Below are 18,462 nucleotides of genomic sequence, written 5' to 3'. Positions count from 1 at the left end.
AGTCTGGCTCCCTGCACTGGTTTGACTATCGTCTGTGAAAGCTGTGGAAATCCTTCTCCTCTTGGTTTGGAACGCAGTCCTTTCCAGGCACCCTCACCGCAGCACCATTTCTCCTGGCGCGCTGCGTCTCTGCAGCTGGCATGACCCCGTGGACAGGGAAATACTCCCCTCCTCTGGGACACTAATAGCTCAGGCTAAAGGTACATCAGATAGCGGCTTCAGCTAATCACTGATCAGTTCTTCTCCGGAAAAGAAAGAACAGGGAGCCCCTGTTTTCTTTGAGGTGGCAAGTGCAGTGGGCAGCGACCTGCTCTGACCCGGGACAGCGGGAGCTGCCCCTGCGCGGTGCCGGGGCCGGCATGGTGGTGGCGGCAGTGGCAGTGGCAGGCAACCGGCCAGCAGCGTGAGGTTCGCAGGGAGGCTGCGGAGCCCCGGCACCCGAGGATGTCGGGCAGAGTATCTCCCACCCTGGAGAAGAGCGGCAGCATCGGGCACACAGGCAAGGGGATGGCTGTGGAGCAGCTCCCCAACAGCATCAGCGTCCAGGGTGTCTCCTACACCATCAGGTAGGGCTGGGAGGGCGGTGTGGAGGATCCCTGCTCCGGCCAGGGGCGGCGGGAGCGGGGCTGGCCCTGTGTGCCGTGGGTTTGGCCGCAGCCCGGCACGGCGGCAGCGATGGCGCCGGGCCCCCTCATGGCGCCGGGCCCCCTCATGGCGCCGGGCCCTCGGCCTCAGGGCTGAGCCCTCCGCAGCCCCACCGCATCCCCTTCACGGTCTTTGGAGGACGTGCTTTAGAGATTTCCAAACGTTGTGCCCTTTCCCACTGCCTTTCTTGCTGCTGCCAGAGGGATAACACGAGGCACTAAGGAAAGGGACAGGTGGATTAATAGCTGGCAAACATCAGCAGCAAATAAAGCCACAGTTCATGGCTGCCCTTTTGGTTGTAGTCCAAAAGCTTCTGAGCAATCATTCTGAAAAACGTGTTCAGATCTCGTTTTATCTTCCAGGTAATGCCGAAGTTGAAGCCTTAGGAGGTGAAAGGGCAAGGAGAAAATACTTTTATTTTTATTTTTCCATATTTTAAAATCCTTGCAGCTCCCATCCAACATGGAAGTAGCTATGAACCATTCACTTGCTTTATGCAAAATTTTTACATATTCTCTAATTTTTTTATTGGTGTTTGTTTTCCAAGAGAGCGTGTTGGCCCATGGTGGAACTTTTCTTTATATTGTAAAAAATGGACCCGGCAAATACTTAAGGATGTTTCATTTCACATAGAAAGTGGCCAGATTATGGGGATTTTAGGAAATTCTGGTAAGTTGTTCCAGTACTTCAAACTAAATAAGATCACAGTTAATACTGGTGACTTTCATAGTGACATGAATGTGACTGAGGTCTGTGTTTTAAATAATGAAATTGTGGCTGATTTTAACTTCTGCTTCGCAAAAATGGTGCTTGGTTTTCAGAGTTCAGTCTTCTGTCATCTAACTAACAATTATAACTTCAATAACAGACAAGGTTACTTCAAAACTCAAATGTTTCACTGCAGAGTGTGAATTTTTTTATGATTTAAATGCTAATTTGCATTCTAGTTTTCCCGTTTACTTTCCCTTAATTAGCTGCATTTTCAGGGCCTATTATTTTAAAGTTATTGAGAAAAAATCCAACTTTGTGCTTTTTGTATGTGTCCAACTCAGGCTACCACTCTTGGAATCATAAAATTCATCTCAGTGCATGATTAATTTCTTTTGTTTGAAAGGATCTGGGAAAACAACTCTTCTGGATGCAATATCGGGACGACTGGGACATAAAGACAACTTCTTTGGTGAAGTGTATGTGAATGGACGTCAGCTGAAGAGGGAACAGTTCAGAGATTGCTTCTCTTACGTGTCACAGGTTGATTTCTACATTTATTTTTTGTGTACTGTGTTTCCTTTTGTGTAAAAAAATTGCTAGTGTAATGGAGTAGTGTAATGTGAGTGTGATTTTACTAGGAAATTTGGGACAAATCAGTTAATAAGCTGTATGAATGATTAGGCTTGCATGAAGAGGGACAAAATTTTAATTATTATGGGACTAACTCCTTCTTCCTCTTCACTTTTTTTTCCAGAGTGACACTTTGTTAAGCTTTCTCACTGTACAGGAGTCTTTGACCTACACGGCTTTACTAACTCTTAAGAAGTGCTCCAACAGCTCCATCAAAAAGAAGGTTTGTATTTTACAGTCTTCCACCAGAAAGCCGTACAGAATGTTTTGTAATGTTTGCACCAGCAGCACTTTCCATCCACGGCTGAGTTTTATGTTTATGAGGTTTTGTAATTGTCATTCTGCAAATGGGGAGAAATCCCCCTGCTGAGGAGTAGGGCACAAGCTGTGTGGTGGTGCCTCCCCTTCAAGGAGCTTGTGCTGGTGCCCCAGGACATGCCTGTTATGCTGGGACAAAACGCTCCCACCCGAAGCTGAAGCAGTTACTGCTGCAGGAGGTGCTGGTCTGGGTATTGAGGTCGGTTCCCCTTCCCCAGAGGGGAACCTCAGTTCTCTGGGGTATTTAGGCCCATGTGTGCTGGCAAGTCTCATGGACCACTCTTGTCTCCTGTAGGATATCTCTCACTTACCACAACAGCTCAAAAAAGCACTGTTCTACTGAACCTCCTACAAACTACTTTCTTGATGAAATCAGTGTGTTTCAGATTTATTTAAAGGGCTCTTTTTTAATTGTATTGGAAGTAAAATTGGATATTTCTCACCAGAGAGTCTTGTTTTCCATCTTCTCTCTTCCCCAGACTTCTACTCGGTACTTTATACTTTCCCAGAATTGATGTGCCTTCCTGCTCCCTGATTTTGGAAGCCAGAGCAGCACATTATGCTCCATACCTTAACTTCTAGTCACCTCTGAACTCTTAATCTCTTAATGTCAAGTGAGGCTAAAATTTACTAATTTCAGTAAAATTTTATTGAAATAAAAATTTAAAAACTAATAATTTAAATAATGTATTAAAATTAATCAAATATAAATTAGGCCCGATACCGTCCAACTAGAATGGAGGCAAGCAGGCTATTGGTAAAGTTGTAACTTAAAATTGCATCCTTTTTTCCCTGTTTTTTGCCATTGCACACAGGTATCTGAGCTGGACTGTGTTTAGTGCTTTGAAGTTGTAATTATTTTTTAGGTAGATGCAGTTATGACTGAGCTGAGTCTCAGCCACATTGCTGACAAATTAATTGGAAGCCGGAATGTCATAGGAATTTCTGGGGGTGAGAGGCGTCGGGTATCGGTTGCAGCGCAGCTTTTACAAGATCCCAGTAAGTACCACTGCATGGATTTTCAAAATAAAAGAAGGCTGTGTCACACTGTGCTCCTACCACAGGCCTCTGTAAACCACTTCAAAATACAAAAGCATTTGTATTCTTTAATTCAGCAGAAGCCAGTCCAGTGATGACAGGAAAGAATAAGCAGTAACTGAGGTCTGCCACTGATCTGTTAGTTGATCTTGGAAAGCAGACAAAAATCTTAGGGACTGAACATAGGTTTGGACTTGGATTTATCCATTTTAAGGCTTTCTGGGTTCACTCTCCCCAAATGTTGGTTGTGGCCCATTAATTTATCATTTTTGAGTATATTAGAGTTGTACATGTGCAAGCACTGAGCCTTGTAGTGGAGTAGCTACCCCTCAATCTATGTGTGAGTGCCATGTATGTTCCAGTGCCAAAAAAATTCCAGTGAAGGAAATCAAAGCTGAGTAACTGAGGAAGGATTACCCATGGGAAAAATTTTGTCAGTTTTGAGAGAGTTTCTTGAAGGTGCCAGAATCTCATGGCGTGAATGTACAGCACATGTTTATTGGATCCTGAAGTCCTTGTAGCCATGTGGATGTGCTACAACTGCATATTAGGCAGGAAGGAGCTCATATAGCACAGTGAGGTACATCCCTGCTACTGGAGACTCCTGGGGTGTGGTTGCTGCTCAGGACCTCACTAAACTCTACAGTAAACACTATAGTAATTCTGTGTAGATAAACCTGGAGAGAAAACTCCTCCCCTCGTACCCTGATCAAGGTTGGACTGCCCTCTTCTGTGCTACGTGTCATCTCTATAAAAATAATGGATTTGATGATAAGTTTTTCCCTTTCATGTGCAATAAAATAATGAAGAAAAGGCAGTAACATCTGCTTAAATCTGTGGAATTGCATCTGCTGCATTTTAAGAATTCTTGGTTTGTTAATAACAAATTTTATATATAAAAATGTATATATAAATTTAATTCAGAATATATAACTCCTAGCTAATTTTGTCGCTTATATTTACGATTTTGTAAATGCTGAAATTTATCATTGTTGTTCTTGAAAGCAGATGTGTGCATCAAAACTATTTTGGTAATTTTCAGATTTCACATGAATTTAGAAGCAGTATTATGCTCTGAACTATTTTTTAATGTCCTTATTCCTAGTCATTGAAACAGAACCACTGAAACTAAATAAAACTGAAAGATCCCATCATGGCAATATCTGTGCATACCCTGGTTTGTGTGTGAAACTTCACCTGTAAAGTAATTTCTGTGTTATTTGCCAAATTAGCTTTAAGGGCAGAAGCTATGCCATTTGCTCCTGATGTACTTGAATTTTAAAGTTACTCCTTGTTGTTTGACAGAGGTCATGCTACTTGATGAACCAACGACAGGGCTGGACTGCCTGACTGCAAACCAGCTTGTCTTGCTTCTCTCACAGCTTGCACACAGAGACAGGATTGTGATTCTTACAATCCATCAGCCTCGCTCAGAACTTTTCAAGGTAGATGATACCTACTCCACTATTGGGTTTTCCACCTGACCTTTTAGTAGTTAGGTTCTTTTCAGGATGGAAGTACAAGATCCAGTATAGCTGCCTCTTTTCCTTTCCTTTGCTTAATTAGAGGCTTCTCCTGAACTTTGCAACTCTGGCTTTGTCCCAGTCACAGGGTGTTGTGATAAGGCACGAAATGATGACACAGACACTGCTGCTTTCGAGGGGAACAAAAAAGAAAGGAAGCTTTATTTTCTGATTCCAACATTTATAGTTTTCCAAAGGTGACAGTGGATTGGAGGGTGACAGTGCCACCTCTCCAATGCCACTGGACAGACCAAGGGTCCATCAATTCTCTCCACCTCCATGAAAGAATGCAAAACATAGGTTATTTACAGAACTGTGTGTGAGAAAGTTTGTTGAAAGAATGTAAACATCAGAAGGCTTAACAAAGTCTTACAAAATCAGGGCGACAGCAGGGCACTTAGGGGCACACATTGCCTAATGAATAGGCAATAGTGTGGAGTCTGTCTGTGTGCCTAACACTTGTGTTATGCAAGTGCCCAAACCAAAACCACTGGGAGAAGTAAAGACAAGGCATGTGTGTACACTTTGGTTGTGTGGTGAGGCAGTCCTGCCTTGCAGGGTTTGGCTGGAGAGAGCATTTCTCTCTTCCCTTTACTGTTTCTCACTTTGCTCTTTGTCCACCATCTGCCACATGAATGCAAAACTCCTCTTTCCTGGCTGACTGAATGGAGTGTAAATGGTTGTGGAGCCTAAGGGGAGCAGCGGTGCTTTTCTGGACTGAAAGCAGCCCTGGTGTCTTGAGAACAGGGATTGATTATAGCTGGTGGTAACCTTGCCCTGGCAAATGTTCACTTGAAGAGCAGTGCTGTTAAGAGTCCTTAAGCACCTCAGGATAATATTGCCAACAATTTGGGGGGTTTTACAGACTGGGGCTATTAAGCACCAAAGGGGGTCAGTCAGTAAGTGAAGGTGTATTAGAAGTGAAGTCAGAAAGCCACATCTCTTTTTGTGGATTGCCTCTGTATGCTGTTGTCATTGACAGTTTTGAGAACCACTAGAGCTTAAAGATGTGTCATTTTGCATAACCACCAATGAGAGGAGTAAAAGAAAGGACAAATGTCTTTTGGGAGAAATACAGTAAGGAAGTTTGAATGTGTCAAAACTATTTTTCCCATCAAAGCATTTCTATTACCAAGACAGTAGCTGTACTCAAGAATGATTGCACTCCTGATCTGATTGTTGTGGTGACTGGTGACAGGACCTGAGGGAATGGCCTGAAGTGTGACAGGGGAGGTTTAGGTTGGATCTTAGAAAAAGATTTTTCACACAGAGGGTGGTTAGGAACAGGCTCACCAGGAAAGTGGCCACAACACCAAGTCTGACAGAGTTCAAGAAGCTTTTGGACAATGTTCTCAGGCACATGGTGCGATTCTTGGGGGGTCCTATGCAGGGCCAGGAGTTGGACTTGATGATCCTGATGGATTCCTTCCAAGTCAGCATATTCTGTGATTCTTAGTACATACTGCTAATATATTAATTTTCCCCCAACAGTTATTTGATAAAATAGCCATCATGAGCTTTGGAGAAATGGTTTTCTGTGGGAACCCTATGGAAATGATCTCATTTTTTAGTGACTGTGGCTATTCTTGTCCTGAACAATCAAATCCTTTTGACTTCTATGGTAAGTTTGTCTAAGTTGTTTTGGTAAAACAATTTGGTTTTTTCCCCAGGTTAAAATTTTTCCAGAGATAAAAACGTATGTGAATTCTGCTCCAACTTTTTAATTATTTTCAGCTCAGAGAGAGGGCTGGCCCCGTGTCATTCCTAATGACCCCATAAAATAGCCATATTTGCAGTAAAGGAGTAAACTACCACTAAAAAAAGAATCTCAACTTCATGAAACCTGTGGATTCCTGGTGGCATTTCCCTATGGCTGTGCACTAGATGTTGGAAAATTAATGTGATTCCAAAACTGTGGAAAATACCATGCTCCTCTGGACTCCGTGATGCCAAGCAACTTAAAAGAGTTGTGTAGAGGGAAGGATGTAGAATAAATATGGGATGACTTGAGGCATCAGTTTCCAGGAATTCTAAGTTTGAGGTTTCTGAAAATTTAGGGGAGTTGCTAATACCAGGGTGAACAACTGGAACAGAATGGATGCTTTAGTAGATGATGATAGCAAGATGATTATAGCTGTTGGCATAAGCTGGCGAGTATTGTTTTACCAATTCAAGATGAAAAAAAAGGGTCAGCAGGAGACTTTAGATGAGACTGGTTTTGCTGCAGGACATCCATGTCCCTGATCCATACAGGCACAGGTTTGAAGAGAATGCTGATGCGTTTGTGTGAGTACAGATAAGCAGCCATTTACATAACTCTGTTTAAATCCCACATGTTAGGTTAATTTCTGGCAGTACTAGGTGAACACTAACTAGAGAATTTGACCAATTCAAAAAGCTGCATTCAGAGCAGGCAGTGTTTTCCTATTGTCTACACGGCATTCTAAACTCAGTGGGAAGAGAGGATGGTTGTTGACATGAAGCTGGAATGGGATAAAGCTGAAAATACTGGTATGACAGTGAGGATAATTTTGCCTTCATGAATTTGAATAGTATTGAAAAGCATAGATGATTTGAGATTTAGACCCACTTTTAAAAAAGCTTGGTAAAGAGAGTACTGCATTCTTCAAATGTCAACCTTTGAATGTGACAAGAAAGGAAAAAAATACAGATTACAGCAAAGAATCATCAGAATATTTAGTCTTTTGAAAATTGGTAGTTTATATTTTTTTTGTGTGATTTGATGTGAGTGAAGGGACAGATTCTGACATCATTTACACCAGCAACAGAGGAAAATATATCCTATGTATTGAGTGTGGATTATATTGCTGTACTGTCACATGTTTGTAAAAAGTACTAATGCATGATAGGCATTAGCTAGTTGGTCTAGTTTGTAGTCATTGTTACAATTCTTTTAAAGCACACCCAGTTGCCATTTATTTCCTGTGTGACTTCCAGCAAGTCACACTGGCCAAGTTTTAAAGAGTGTTTCTGCCTTTCGGATGTTCACATTTGTAAAAGCAAAGGCTTCATTTTGGAAATGTTTACCATTAAAGACAATTCTGATGAATTCCAGCTTTTAGAACACCAGGGGACTATTCATAAGCCTAATTCAGATTTTGAGGAAACTTAAGAATCTTGGACAAGGCCTCCTTTTGTTGAATTTGCATTTTGAAGTTGAACAGAACATTACAAAACTGAAATCTAAGGATGAGAGAAACCTTAGCAATAAATAACTGATGAAGACATCTTACCAGATGTAGAAGAGTAATATAAAACAGGGTAAGAACAAATATTGCTGAGAACAACAATCCAGTTTTCAAAACCTTGACTAATTCATTGCTGTTAGGGAAAAGGGAAATTTCTGAGGTGTTTTAGCACTATTACTGAATCTGTATGACTTGTAAAAATGGAGCACACAAATTTCCCATCTGTCAGCAAAAGAATTGCTGGTGCCAGGAGTATGTTTAGGGGGACTTACTAGAAAATAACATTAACTCTGTGAAGTAGTTACGTTTCCTGAGTTCCATGGCAGTCAGTATTACTTCCTTCAGCTTGGGCTGAGCCTGCTAGGGGAATTTGGCCAGCTGAACATCCTCTGACTTTATATTAAAAGAGAAGTATGTCTGCAAAGGAGGTAGGTGACACCCAGTGCAACAAAGCATTAACAGCTCAAGGAGAGAAGAGCAGTGTCTCTACAGTGTGAGTTGACACTAAGCAAAAAATAAAGCTCCATAGTTATGGAGGAGTGGGCAGAGAACAAGGGGGAGCCATGGAGCCACGTCTGAGCATTTGCCTGAAAACCTGAGAAATATACGACCAGATAAGTGATCTCTTCATCTTCATAAATGTTCATCCTCTGGTGCTTTGTCTTGCTCTCTACAGCTCTCTGCTGTGCAAGGAGAGTGCTGAAGGTCTGACCAGCACAGTGCTTAGGCCTTGCTTTTCCAGATCAAGGACCTGAACTGCAGGGTCCTACAGAGGTCACAAAACACAGATTTCTTGTGGCTGCACAGTTAATTAATTCCTGCTGCATCTAACAGAAGGGGAAAGGAGCCTTGAATACTTTAAATTGACCTTTTAATCTTTGCGTGTTTTAGAATGGAGACAAGAAGAAGTTAGTTGCACGGGGGAAAGGTGTGAAGGGAAAGTGATGTGTATATAGAGTAAAAGCTTTGTCATTTTACAGTGGATCTGACATCTGTGGACACCCGAAGCAAGGAACATGAACTTGAAACCTACAGTAGGGTTCAGCAATTTGTATCAGCCTACAGAAACTCAGAGATCTTTAGCAAAGTACTGGCAGCCATTGAAAAAACAAAGTATGTGAAGGAGCTGCCACCAATACCATTCAAAAACAAAGACTCACCCAGTGGCTTTGACCAAATAGCGATTCTTTTACGGTAAGACTTCTCCACCCCCGTGCCTAGTGCCCCCTGCCCTCCTTTAAAGCAGTTTTTTTTTTCTTCCATTAATCTTTCAGGTTTCCCCTCCACGTAGAGATGCACTTCCTTGGTTATTTGATGTCCCACCGTACTTATCCCTAGTCTTTTTTAATATATAAGCTCCTGTGTGTCTTAAGATTTGTTCAAAGCTTAATACCCTACCAACATGTGTTCCGTTGTAGCTAACAAGCCTTTTGTTATTGTTTTGTTTCATTATCAGGAGAACAACAAGAAATCTCTCCAGAGATAAGATAGGCATCATCATGCGTCTCCTCCAGAACGTGTTATTTGGCTTGTTCATAGCCTTTTTCCTTCTTAGACTAAGGAATGACCTGGCCCAGGGAGCCGTGCAGGACCGTGTGGGGCTTGTCTACCAGTGTGTGAGTGCCCCCCCCTACACAGGGATGCTCAATGCTGTGGCCCTGTGTGAGTTTCTGTCCTGTCTTACATGCAGCAGCAGCTGTTGCTGCCACTCTGTCTTAAATAAGAAAAAGTATTTTTTGAAGATACTCATTTAAAGGATCTTCACTGGTCTAGGTCATGTCAGAGTTGATACAGAAGCACAAGATTCAGTGGAATTTAAGGGTATATGCCCTGATCCCTGCCTTTCTTTTTTACAGCTGGCCTGTCTATGAAGGCTTTATTCTAAACTGTGCAAAAGATTTCCCTGTGTGTAGCATTTTATAGGCAAGACAAAGTCTAGGTCTAGCTGATATCTAAGTGAGCTCAAAACAAGACCTGTGGAAAGGATGGAAGTGCAAAACAGCTTTGACAGCAATTAAGCATAATTGGATTTATGAGTATTACGTGATGATTACATTTTTAAAGGATTTTTCTCTTACAGGTGCCATACTGAAAGCAACAGTATTTTCTGCTTACAGCCCTAAAAACTGTTTTGCTCATGTAGAGAGCATACACTGCTGTCATCAGCTTGAAATCAGAGCACCTCAATAAATTAGCCAGTGACAGAGGTTTTCTCATGTTCTTAATTTGTATATGCAAAAAGAGAAGGCTGTCCTGCATTCTGATAAGTTAGGCCTCTTTCATTAAGCTTACCAATGTTTGCAGTCTGCAGGGAGCATGCTTTGCATTTATAGTGGTGGGAAAAGGGATCAGAGTGGTTTAGGCAGAATGTTTGTGATATATTCTCAAAGTTGTCCCTGTGCTTCAGATCATTTCTGCTAACAACAAGTCTTGCTCTCTCTGTTAATGGTAATTTACTTAATTTCTTATATATTTAATTCAGTCCCACCTCTACGTGCTATCAGTGACCAAGAAAGTAAAGACGGCTTGTACAAGAAATGGCAAATGCTTGTAGCTTATATAGTCCATTTCCTGCCCTTCAGTGTCATCAGTGTGGCCATTTTCAGCACTTTCATATACTGGTAAGCATTTGGACCATCTGTTGGGTTGTCATTTTGTTTTTGTTACCAGTGTCAGTTAACATGTCAGCAAAAGGCCTCTTGGCTTGGCTTCCTGCTGTTGTCTCTCAAAATGATTACATGGAAAGCATAAGGAAAGATGACACAAATTTAGCCCTTTTCTTTCAGGTAGACCTGAAAACACTTCCCCAGTAAGTAAATTACCAGTTCTCTAAGTAACTTGGAAAGTTTTAATGAACCTGGGAGAGTTATCATCCTTTTGTCATATTGAAAGCAGGGAGTGTCATTTTACATTGCATTTAGAAAGACAGGAAATTTAAAAAAAAAAAAACAAAAAAAACTCCAAAGTGGGAATGACAGCTGTAGAAAGACAGGAAATTTAAAAAAAAAAAAACCAAAAAAAACTCCAAAGTGGGAATGTCAGCTGTAAGTACGTGACAGTAACAAAACTTTTTATTTCCTGGGACATTGGGGTTTAGCTTCAGCATATGTAAGTGGTGAAATCTGGATCCCTTCTTACACCCTCCAGAGAAAAGCACAAATTTCTGTCCTTCAGCCTTTTTCTTTTCTAATGTTGAGAGATGTCCGGTGCACGAAAGTGAATTTTAGTTTTCCTGGGACAGTTGCCATCATTTGGCAGTCTGTAGTAATCTGTGTACAAGTGATGAGCAGGCTTGCTTAGTTGTGTGGATCCATGTTCTCTGATGAGCTGTTCAAAAGTCATAAGTGGATACACCCTCATGAAAGAGCTAAAGTGCAGAAGCCATTCTGCTGTAGCTGTGCATGTTAGTGCTCTTACTTTCCAGTAAGATGGATGGAAAATGGATAAAGTAGAGCTACATAAAATTGCTTGGACTTCTGAATTAGAATTTCTGCACAGGGAATTTTGTAGCAATTTTCCCCCAATCTGGAAAAACTCAGAAAAAATGTATGATTATTCTCTTCTTCCTTATGGTCTATAGTAGGCAATGAGGGGCAGTGCTCAGCATTTACTTAATGCTTTCCATTTGAAATTTCAATGAAAAGAGAACTTCAGGCATGAGGACTTGCATTGCATGGACAGGTTGTTTTGTAGTTTGATGTGAAAAGTAGCCACCTTTATCCCCTTAGCTACCTGGGCTTTTGTTTCTGCAAGCTGTCAGTGCTACCTGCTTGAGGCAGGGCTCCCTGAGAAGCCTTTGTTTCACAGACAGACAGACAGAAATTGCTCTTCCTTCTACTAAGTGCTGTGCTGACCTTCTGTTTGTGACTGGTGCCAAGATAACAGCCATTTTGAAAGCAGCTTTCCAGGCTCAATGACACTCTCAACTCCATAACAAACAGGGAATCCAAATGGGCAGAGACTTTGCCCCTGTGTTTTGGTTGGCTCAAACACAATCAACAATAAATAGCGAGGCTCCAGTTAATGGATAATATTTACAGGTATTATCTTTCCAATATTGCAGTTGTTTGGAAGCCATCAGGGATGTGTCAAAGTAATTTCACAATGCTCTTAGACCTCTCAGGGCAAGCAGTTTCTGGATGAAATTTTAGCAGTTGTTATGCAGGACTGAACTTTCCCAAATGGCCTAACTTTTTGAGAGGCTTTGACAGCCTCTGGCATGTGTTCTTACAAGCCATTTCTCATAGAGTTTGTGTTTGTGGAGTCAGCCAGTTGGGTCAGGCAGACCCAAACTCTGATCAGACACAAGGCAGATTTGGCCAAGTTCAAAGAGAGCCTCTCTTGCAATCAAGTGAATGTCCTGTCTGTGCGGATTTTCCTGTACCTCTGGGAAATCTTCTGACAGTCCACATCATGTTGTTATTCTGTTGCTGTAATATTCTCTCTTTGGGCTGGTTTTTTTTTTTTCTTTTTTTAGGCTTTCTTCTGTTCTATTCATACCCCAGATTTACTAGCCTCTGTCTCCATATATCTGTGTAAAGTATTAGAGTGGCTGAGAGGTGATAGTTTTCTGGTAGGACTTTGGAAAGCTGTTTCTTCTGCACCAATCTGCACTTAAAAGTTTTTAAATACCTGCTGCCTTGCTGAGTGTTTAATGCTGGAAGAGTCAATGTTCACCCATCTATTTATAAATTTTTCTGGTGCTACAAAAAACACTACAGGAAAGCTTATGAGAAAATTGATACTTCTGGTTTAAGACCATATTCGAACATGGTGGATTTAAAAAAAACAACATAGGGTCTTGCACTGAGCAACAAAGAAAAGAAAATTGAATGTCGAATTGCTGCTTGTGAGCTAAGCAAAGCATGCAGTGTGCACCTAGTATGAGGCAATTTTAGTGTGAGGTATTTTGGAAAAAGAGTAATGTGTCACAGTGTAATAAAGGGTTTTGTCATCTGTCACATACATTATAAAGCTGAATTAAGTTTGTCAAGCAGTTGCAGGCTTTTCTTAACTTTTTAATCTTGAGTATAGATTGAGAGGACTCTTTCCCTTGGGTTAGCTAGCGGAAAACTGAGAACAGCATGTTGCAATAAAGAATGCAGGAGTATGGGGGAAATTCCATTGGTATGAATTACATGGGTGGTGAATTCAATTAGTTTTTCATTTAATTGAGTATATCCATGCTTATGTTTGCTTGCACATTATCAAGAAGTGCAAAATCCCATCTGTTAATTACCTGCATAAAGATGTTCTTTAAATATGTGACTTACATTAATGACTCCCACTGCAAAGACTTTACAAGAAGCAGCAGGTTAGTTTAAGGAATAGAAAAGCTGTGGTGATTGTCTTGAAAAAATCTGGGTTTCTACAAGAATCACATCTTTGCATATCCCTCTTTAATCTAGATGGAGAAAACCTCATGTATCTGCACTTACATAATGATAGTAAGTGGATGTCCTTTGTGTTTAGATTCCAAACAATATACTAAGGATTAAGGCATAAACTCTTCACCTAATGAGGTATAACTGCAAAAAACCCAAATAGAAAAAAAAGTAAAAGCTACTTTCCAAGTTTACTACTCAAACATTGTTTTTTAACTGTTCTTTTGCTCCTCTTTGTACAGGACTACAGGATTGTATCCTGATGCTTCCAGATTTGGAATTTTCTTTGCTGTTGTCCTAGCGTCTCACATGATTGGTGAACTACTAACACTTGTTGTACTTGGCATGGTTCAAGACCCAAATAGAGTCCAAAGTGGCATTGTGCTACTTAATTCAGCTGGTGTGATAGTGGGAACAGGACTAGTAAGGTAGGAAAAAAATCTTGCTTTGTTACAGTGTTGCTGTTAACACTGATGTGGAAGAGTTGGTTTTGCAGAAATCCAGTAAAGCACAGGTAGCAATGGAAAAGCAAGAGCAGCTGTGCTCCTTCAGAGGCAGAGCTACATATTGGGCTTTGTACTAAACATAAAACCAGACACTTAGGATCTTTAGATACCAACAAAGATATTGAAATTTCCCCCAGTTTTTGCAAACACATTGAAGATAAAACTGAAAAATTAATATCTGTCAGCTCGTCTGAATTATTTTATTGCTGCTGACATGATGATGTATGTAAAAAACATGTTGTCCTCATTAAAGGAGCCTACCAAAAATCCCTGTTCCTACATTTTTTAGTAACTGCTGGAATTTATGACATTAAACATTGGTAATGCTGGTTTAAAAAAGCAGTTGCTCTCAACTGTCTTACTGGTGTTATTATCCAGTTTAGTCAGTAAACTTTTCAGTCCCTTTTTCTACCTGTAGACTGAAATCTATAAAAATTATTGAGAAGTGTAGTAAATATGCAGGAAAATCATGATCCACTTGCTCTGTTACTGTGCAGATAGATGGGTTTGTGTTTAATTGTGAAGTTTGAACAGTTTTCTCCTTGTATTTGTCAATACTGAAATTACTAGTTTTTTTGAGGGATGTACCAGAATAACGTGTAACTGTTAAAAAGCAGTTTTCCTAAGATATTCAGCAAGTAGGATATGGTTACCTGAGACCCTCCCAATGAAAATTAAGTAAGCCTAACAACACATGGTGTTGTCCTCAAGAAAACCATCTGAGTCTTTACAAAGTTGATGATGCTTTGTCTCTACTTTAAAGTAGATCTCAGCTCATACTTACAATATAAAGCTAGGTTAATGTCTATTTATTTGGTCCCTGCCTAATTTCAGGAAGATATGTGTTTACAGTGAAAGACGTTTATTCCTGCTACCGCTCTAAGCTGCCTGAATGATAAGTTAAAAGCATTAGAGCGGTTTCTAAGCTTATTTTGCAGCACAGGCTTTGCTCATTAATATTATGAATATTTTTGATTAATCTTCATAAGCAGTGAAGGACATTAAAAATAGCATTGAGACTTAGGTTGGTTGCTGGGGGTTTTTCCTGGTTTCTTTTTGTTTGTTTGTTTTTTGTGTTTGTTTTTTTTTTGGTGGTTTTTTTTTTTTGGTTTGGTTTTGGGTTGTTTTTTTGTTTGTTTGTTTTGTTTTGTTTTTTGGGTTTTTTTGGGTTTTTTTTTGTTGCTGTTGTTGTTGAATTATAAGTCTTGAAGTGTGTTAGATGCTGAAATTTCCCTGTCTTATTGAATGTTTCTTCTCATTATTTTTGCTTCATTTTTGCTTTGCTATTATTGCAGCAATGAATTCCTATTCAGTATTACTTGGTTTTGAAGATGGAGGGAGGGGTGGTGGTTTCTTACTTCGAAAGCACATTTCTGCAAGTAAGGTTTATATTGGGTCTTGTCATTTTCAGTTTGTCACTGCCATGTGAACAGCAAACAACCGTAGAATTCTTTTGACTGTTCATAAACAAGTCAGGGCTGAATGTTGTGACACTCTACCAAAGTCAGGGACAGCCTTCATGGTTGTCTCATCATTTAGCCCTAAAATTGGAGTTTATGTTTGAAAACCCTACAGGTAGAGACAAGAACTGTTTTTGTCACAGGTTACAAACAATGAGAGCTTGTTTTAATTTGGGGTCTCCTAGTATGTAGCAAAAGCCATCTTAACTTCTCTGTTTCTTTAAGGACCATTGAAGAAATGCCAACACCTTTGAAACTACTTAGTTTTCTTACATTTCAAAAATACAGCAGTGAAGTCCTTGTAGTCAATGAATTTTATGGCTTAAACTTCACATGTGGTAAGTGTTTAAAAAAAAAGTCCATTATAAATAATTTTAATGAGATGTTGATGCTTATTTTCCTTCTATGTACATGTATCCTGATAAAATAAATGTAACTTTTGAGTTGCTAAAAAGAACTTACTAATTAGTGAAGACTATAATGCCACACCAGCAAGTTAGAGCAGAATTTGATTCTTTTGTTCCAACCATTTCCCATTCTTCCAGTTCTTCCACCTTCCTCTTTTTCACCTATTCTCTTATCCCCTCTTTGGAGGAATTTCGGAAGCTAAGTTTATTACAGGCTGGAAATTTATTTTGTGCAATGTTACACAAATAGAGCATCAAGAAGATTGCACAATCTAAGATCAATGTCAGTGGAGGGAATATTGAGAGGTAACAAAAAGCTGACCAGGTATCTCCTCTAATACTACAGAGGGTTCAATTCAAATGTGTTTCCGTGGTATTTACTGAGCAGCTTGGGTCTGTCAGGCTGTGCTTTGCTGGTTGTGAGGAAGACAACCTGCAAAACAAGAGAATCAATCATGGTGGCAGGGGTAGTAGCTAATACACATTAGTGGGGTAAAACTTACACCTTTGAATCTACCCTAAGATAATTGGGGTGTTGTAGCCAGGTGTCTGTGCTCCTCTCCAAAGCTACATGTTTTTTATCTATTAATCTCTCCTGCACCTCTTTATTACAAGATCAACAATGGTTAGAAAACGAATACATGACTCTATTAGTACCCTTCAGACAGTCACCATTTCTTGCATTTTGGAACCCTCAACACATATGAACACTGTAAGTCTACCACATGGGGCAACTTGCTTCTTGATTCCACTCAATGTGGCAGATAATGTGTCTGAAAAGCCATAAATCTTTGTTTGGCATGAACAAAAGAGAGAGCTCCTAGTGACCTTTTATTCTTCCCTTCAAAAAGTATGTCGTGGATTAACTGCAGAAACATGGGGCTTGTCTGGTTTTATTCCAGAGCGATGAGAAATACTGCTGTGGGTATGGTTCTGCATGGAAGTGATGTCAGGGAGACGTGCATTTAAGGCATGAGTTAGAGACTGGAGTCTGAGTTTTAATTTTACTGATTCACCTACTAAAGAAATTGTTTCTTTTGACAGGTGGAGCCAACAGTTCCACTGCAAATAATGCTGCATGTGTTCTCTCTCAAGGCGTCCGGTTCATCGAAGAAAACTATCCCGGGGCATTGTCCCGGTTCACAGTCGATTTCCTCATACTTTATGCTTTTATACCAGTACTTGCCATTATTGCAATTCTAAGCTTCAAATTAAGAGAGAATTACTGACAGACAATGAAAAAGTAGCAATTCCAACAGTCTCTAATACTATACTTCTATCTGTATTATGGTCGAAGGCCTATATTGTTGGATTTTAGATAGAATGTAAATGATTACACATATAAAAACACATTCATTTTTTCATGTTTGTTTTCACCTTGAAAACCAGTGTTCTCTTAAGAGTGTGAATGACTCCTGATATTGGTGTTCCCCACCCCTCTCTTCTGGCTGATTTCCAGATCAGCCATAATCAACAGTATTTCATGTTTTAAAGGGCTTTCTGATTTAATTTAGTCAGCTGTTGCTGACAATTTTTAACAATGTAGCAATGGTGCTCTAATTTTTTTCCCCACTATTTTATACTAGTAAGTAGAGGGGTCCAACTGCTAGTAAATCTCATTTCTAGGATTGTATTTTCAGTCTTATGCCTTGTTTTGATACCATTTGAGGAATCTGTAGAAAGGAAGCAAACCAAATACATGTAAAGACAGAATCAAGAACTCACTCCACTTTAATCTCATACACACTATACAACTGATGAGTACAGGATTTTGAAGCAGTATCAAAGTTACACAAGTTGGTTTTGCCTTGTAAATGATAGTAAATCAGCGAAGACATTTAGGTTATTTCCATGAATTCTTTCTTTTCACTGTCAAGTTCTAACCTTGTTTTGGAAGCAGTTTATGAATTACAAGGAAAAATATATGTTTGTTTAATAATGTTTTGGTTTTATTTAATAAAATGTCAATTTAACTAGGGAAAAAGTATAAGAGTTGTTTGTCAGAAGCAATGCCATTTTCATCTTTGGAAATTTTTCTCATGTGTCTTTCAAAACTGAAAACATAACAGACACAGAATTCCTAAATTTTGTATCTTATTTTCATGTTCTGTGAAGAAATTAGTTTTTGCAGAGAGACAGATTTCTCCAAGGAGGTAAGTATATTTGTATCTTAAAATTCTGTAATTATATAGCTAGTTTATATGATAGTTTTGAGATGAGGCAGTTCATAACAAGGAATTTTAAATCAATCCTCAAGGCAATACAGTATTTCCACTTAAGTGTATTTTTCTATTATTTTTATGTAAAATATTCTGAGATATAAATGTTGTTATCAGAAAAAACATCTGGTGAATGAATATGTTAAACATAACAAATAGCTTTAAATAGCTGGAAAGATACCAGATTAGTCTGTCTCTCCCATTTTTATGAGCATGTAGGGTTGATCTGGTTTGCCAGGTGACTCTTCAAACATCCACTCTGACAAGTCTGAGCTCTCAGGAGACACCTCTGGCTTTAATCTGCATTGTCTTGGGTATTTTCAGAACACTCAGTGCATCTCACACTAGTGAGGTGTGCATGGACAAAAACCCATTCCTGCTGTAGGCTGAATGTGAATCAGTAATACTCTCA

At 39.8% G+C, this 18,462-nt stretch overlaps 1 protein-coding gene across 1 annotated transcript; it reads left to right on the top strand.

The window, feature by feature from the left end:
- Positions 1-444: 444 nt before the first annotated feature.
- Positions 445-17,060, top strand: ABCG5 (ATP binding cassette subfamily G member 5). The gene is made up of 13 exons (XM_041413557.1): positions 445-566; positions 1,193-1,314; positions 1,760-1,896; positions 2,111-2,209; positions 3,171-3,303; positions 4,648-4,787; positions 6,357-6,486; positions 9,055-9,268; positions 9,531-9,736; positions 10,557-10,695; positions 13,701-13,886; positions 15,650-15,762; positions 16,876-17,060. The coding sequence occupies exons 1-13, from the start codon at positions 445-447 to the stop codon at positions 17,058-17,060; spliced, it is 1,926 nt and encodes a 641-aa protein (XP_041269491.1).
- Positions 17,061-18,462: the final 1,402 nt, after the last annotated feature.

The sequence above is a fragment of the Onychostruthus taczanowskii genome, unplaced genomic scaffold, assembly GCF_017590055.1.
Source record: "Onychostruthus taczanowskii isolate IOZ18803 unplaced genomic scaffold, ASM1759005v1 scaffold42, whole genome shotgun sequence".
In the NCBI taxonomy this organism is placed as follows: Eukaryota; Metazoa; Chordata; class Aves; order Passeriformes; family Passeridae; genus Onychostruthus; species Onychostruthus taczanowskii.
The sequence above is the reverse complement of the archived record's forward strand: the minus strand, read 5'-3'. Positions and strand labels throughout refer to the sequence as shown.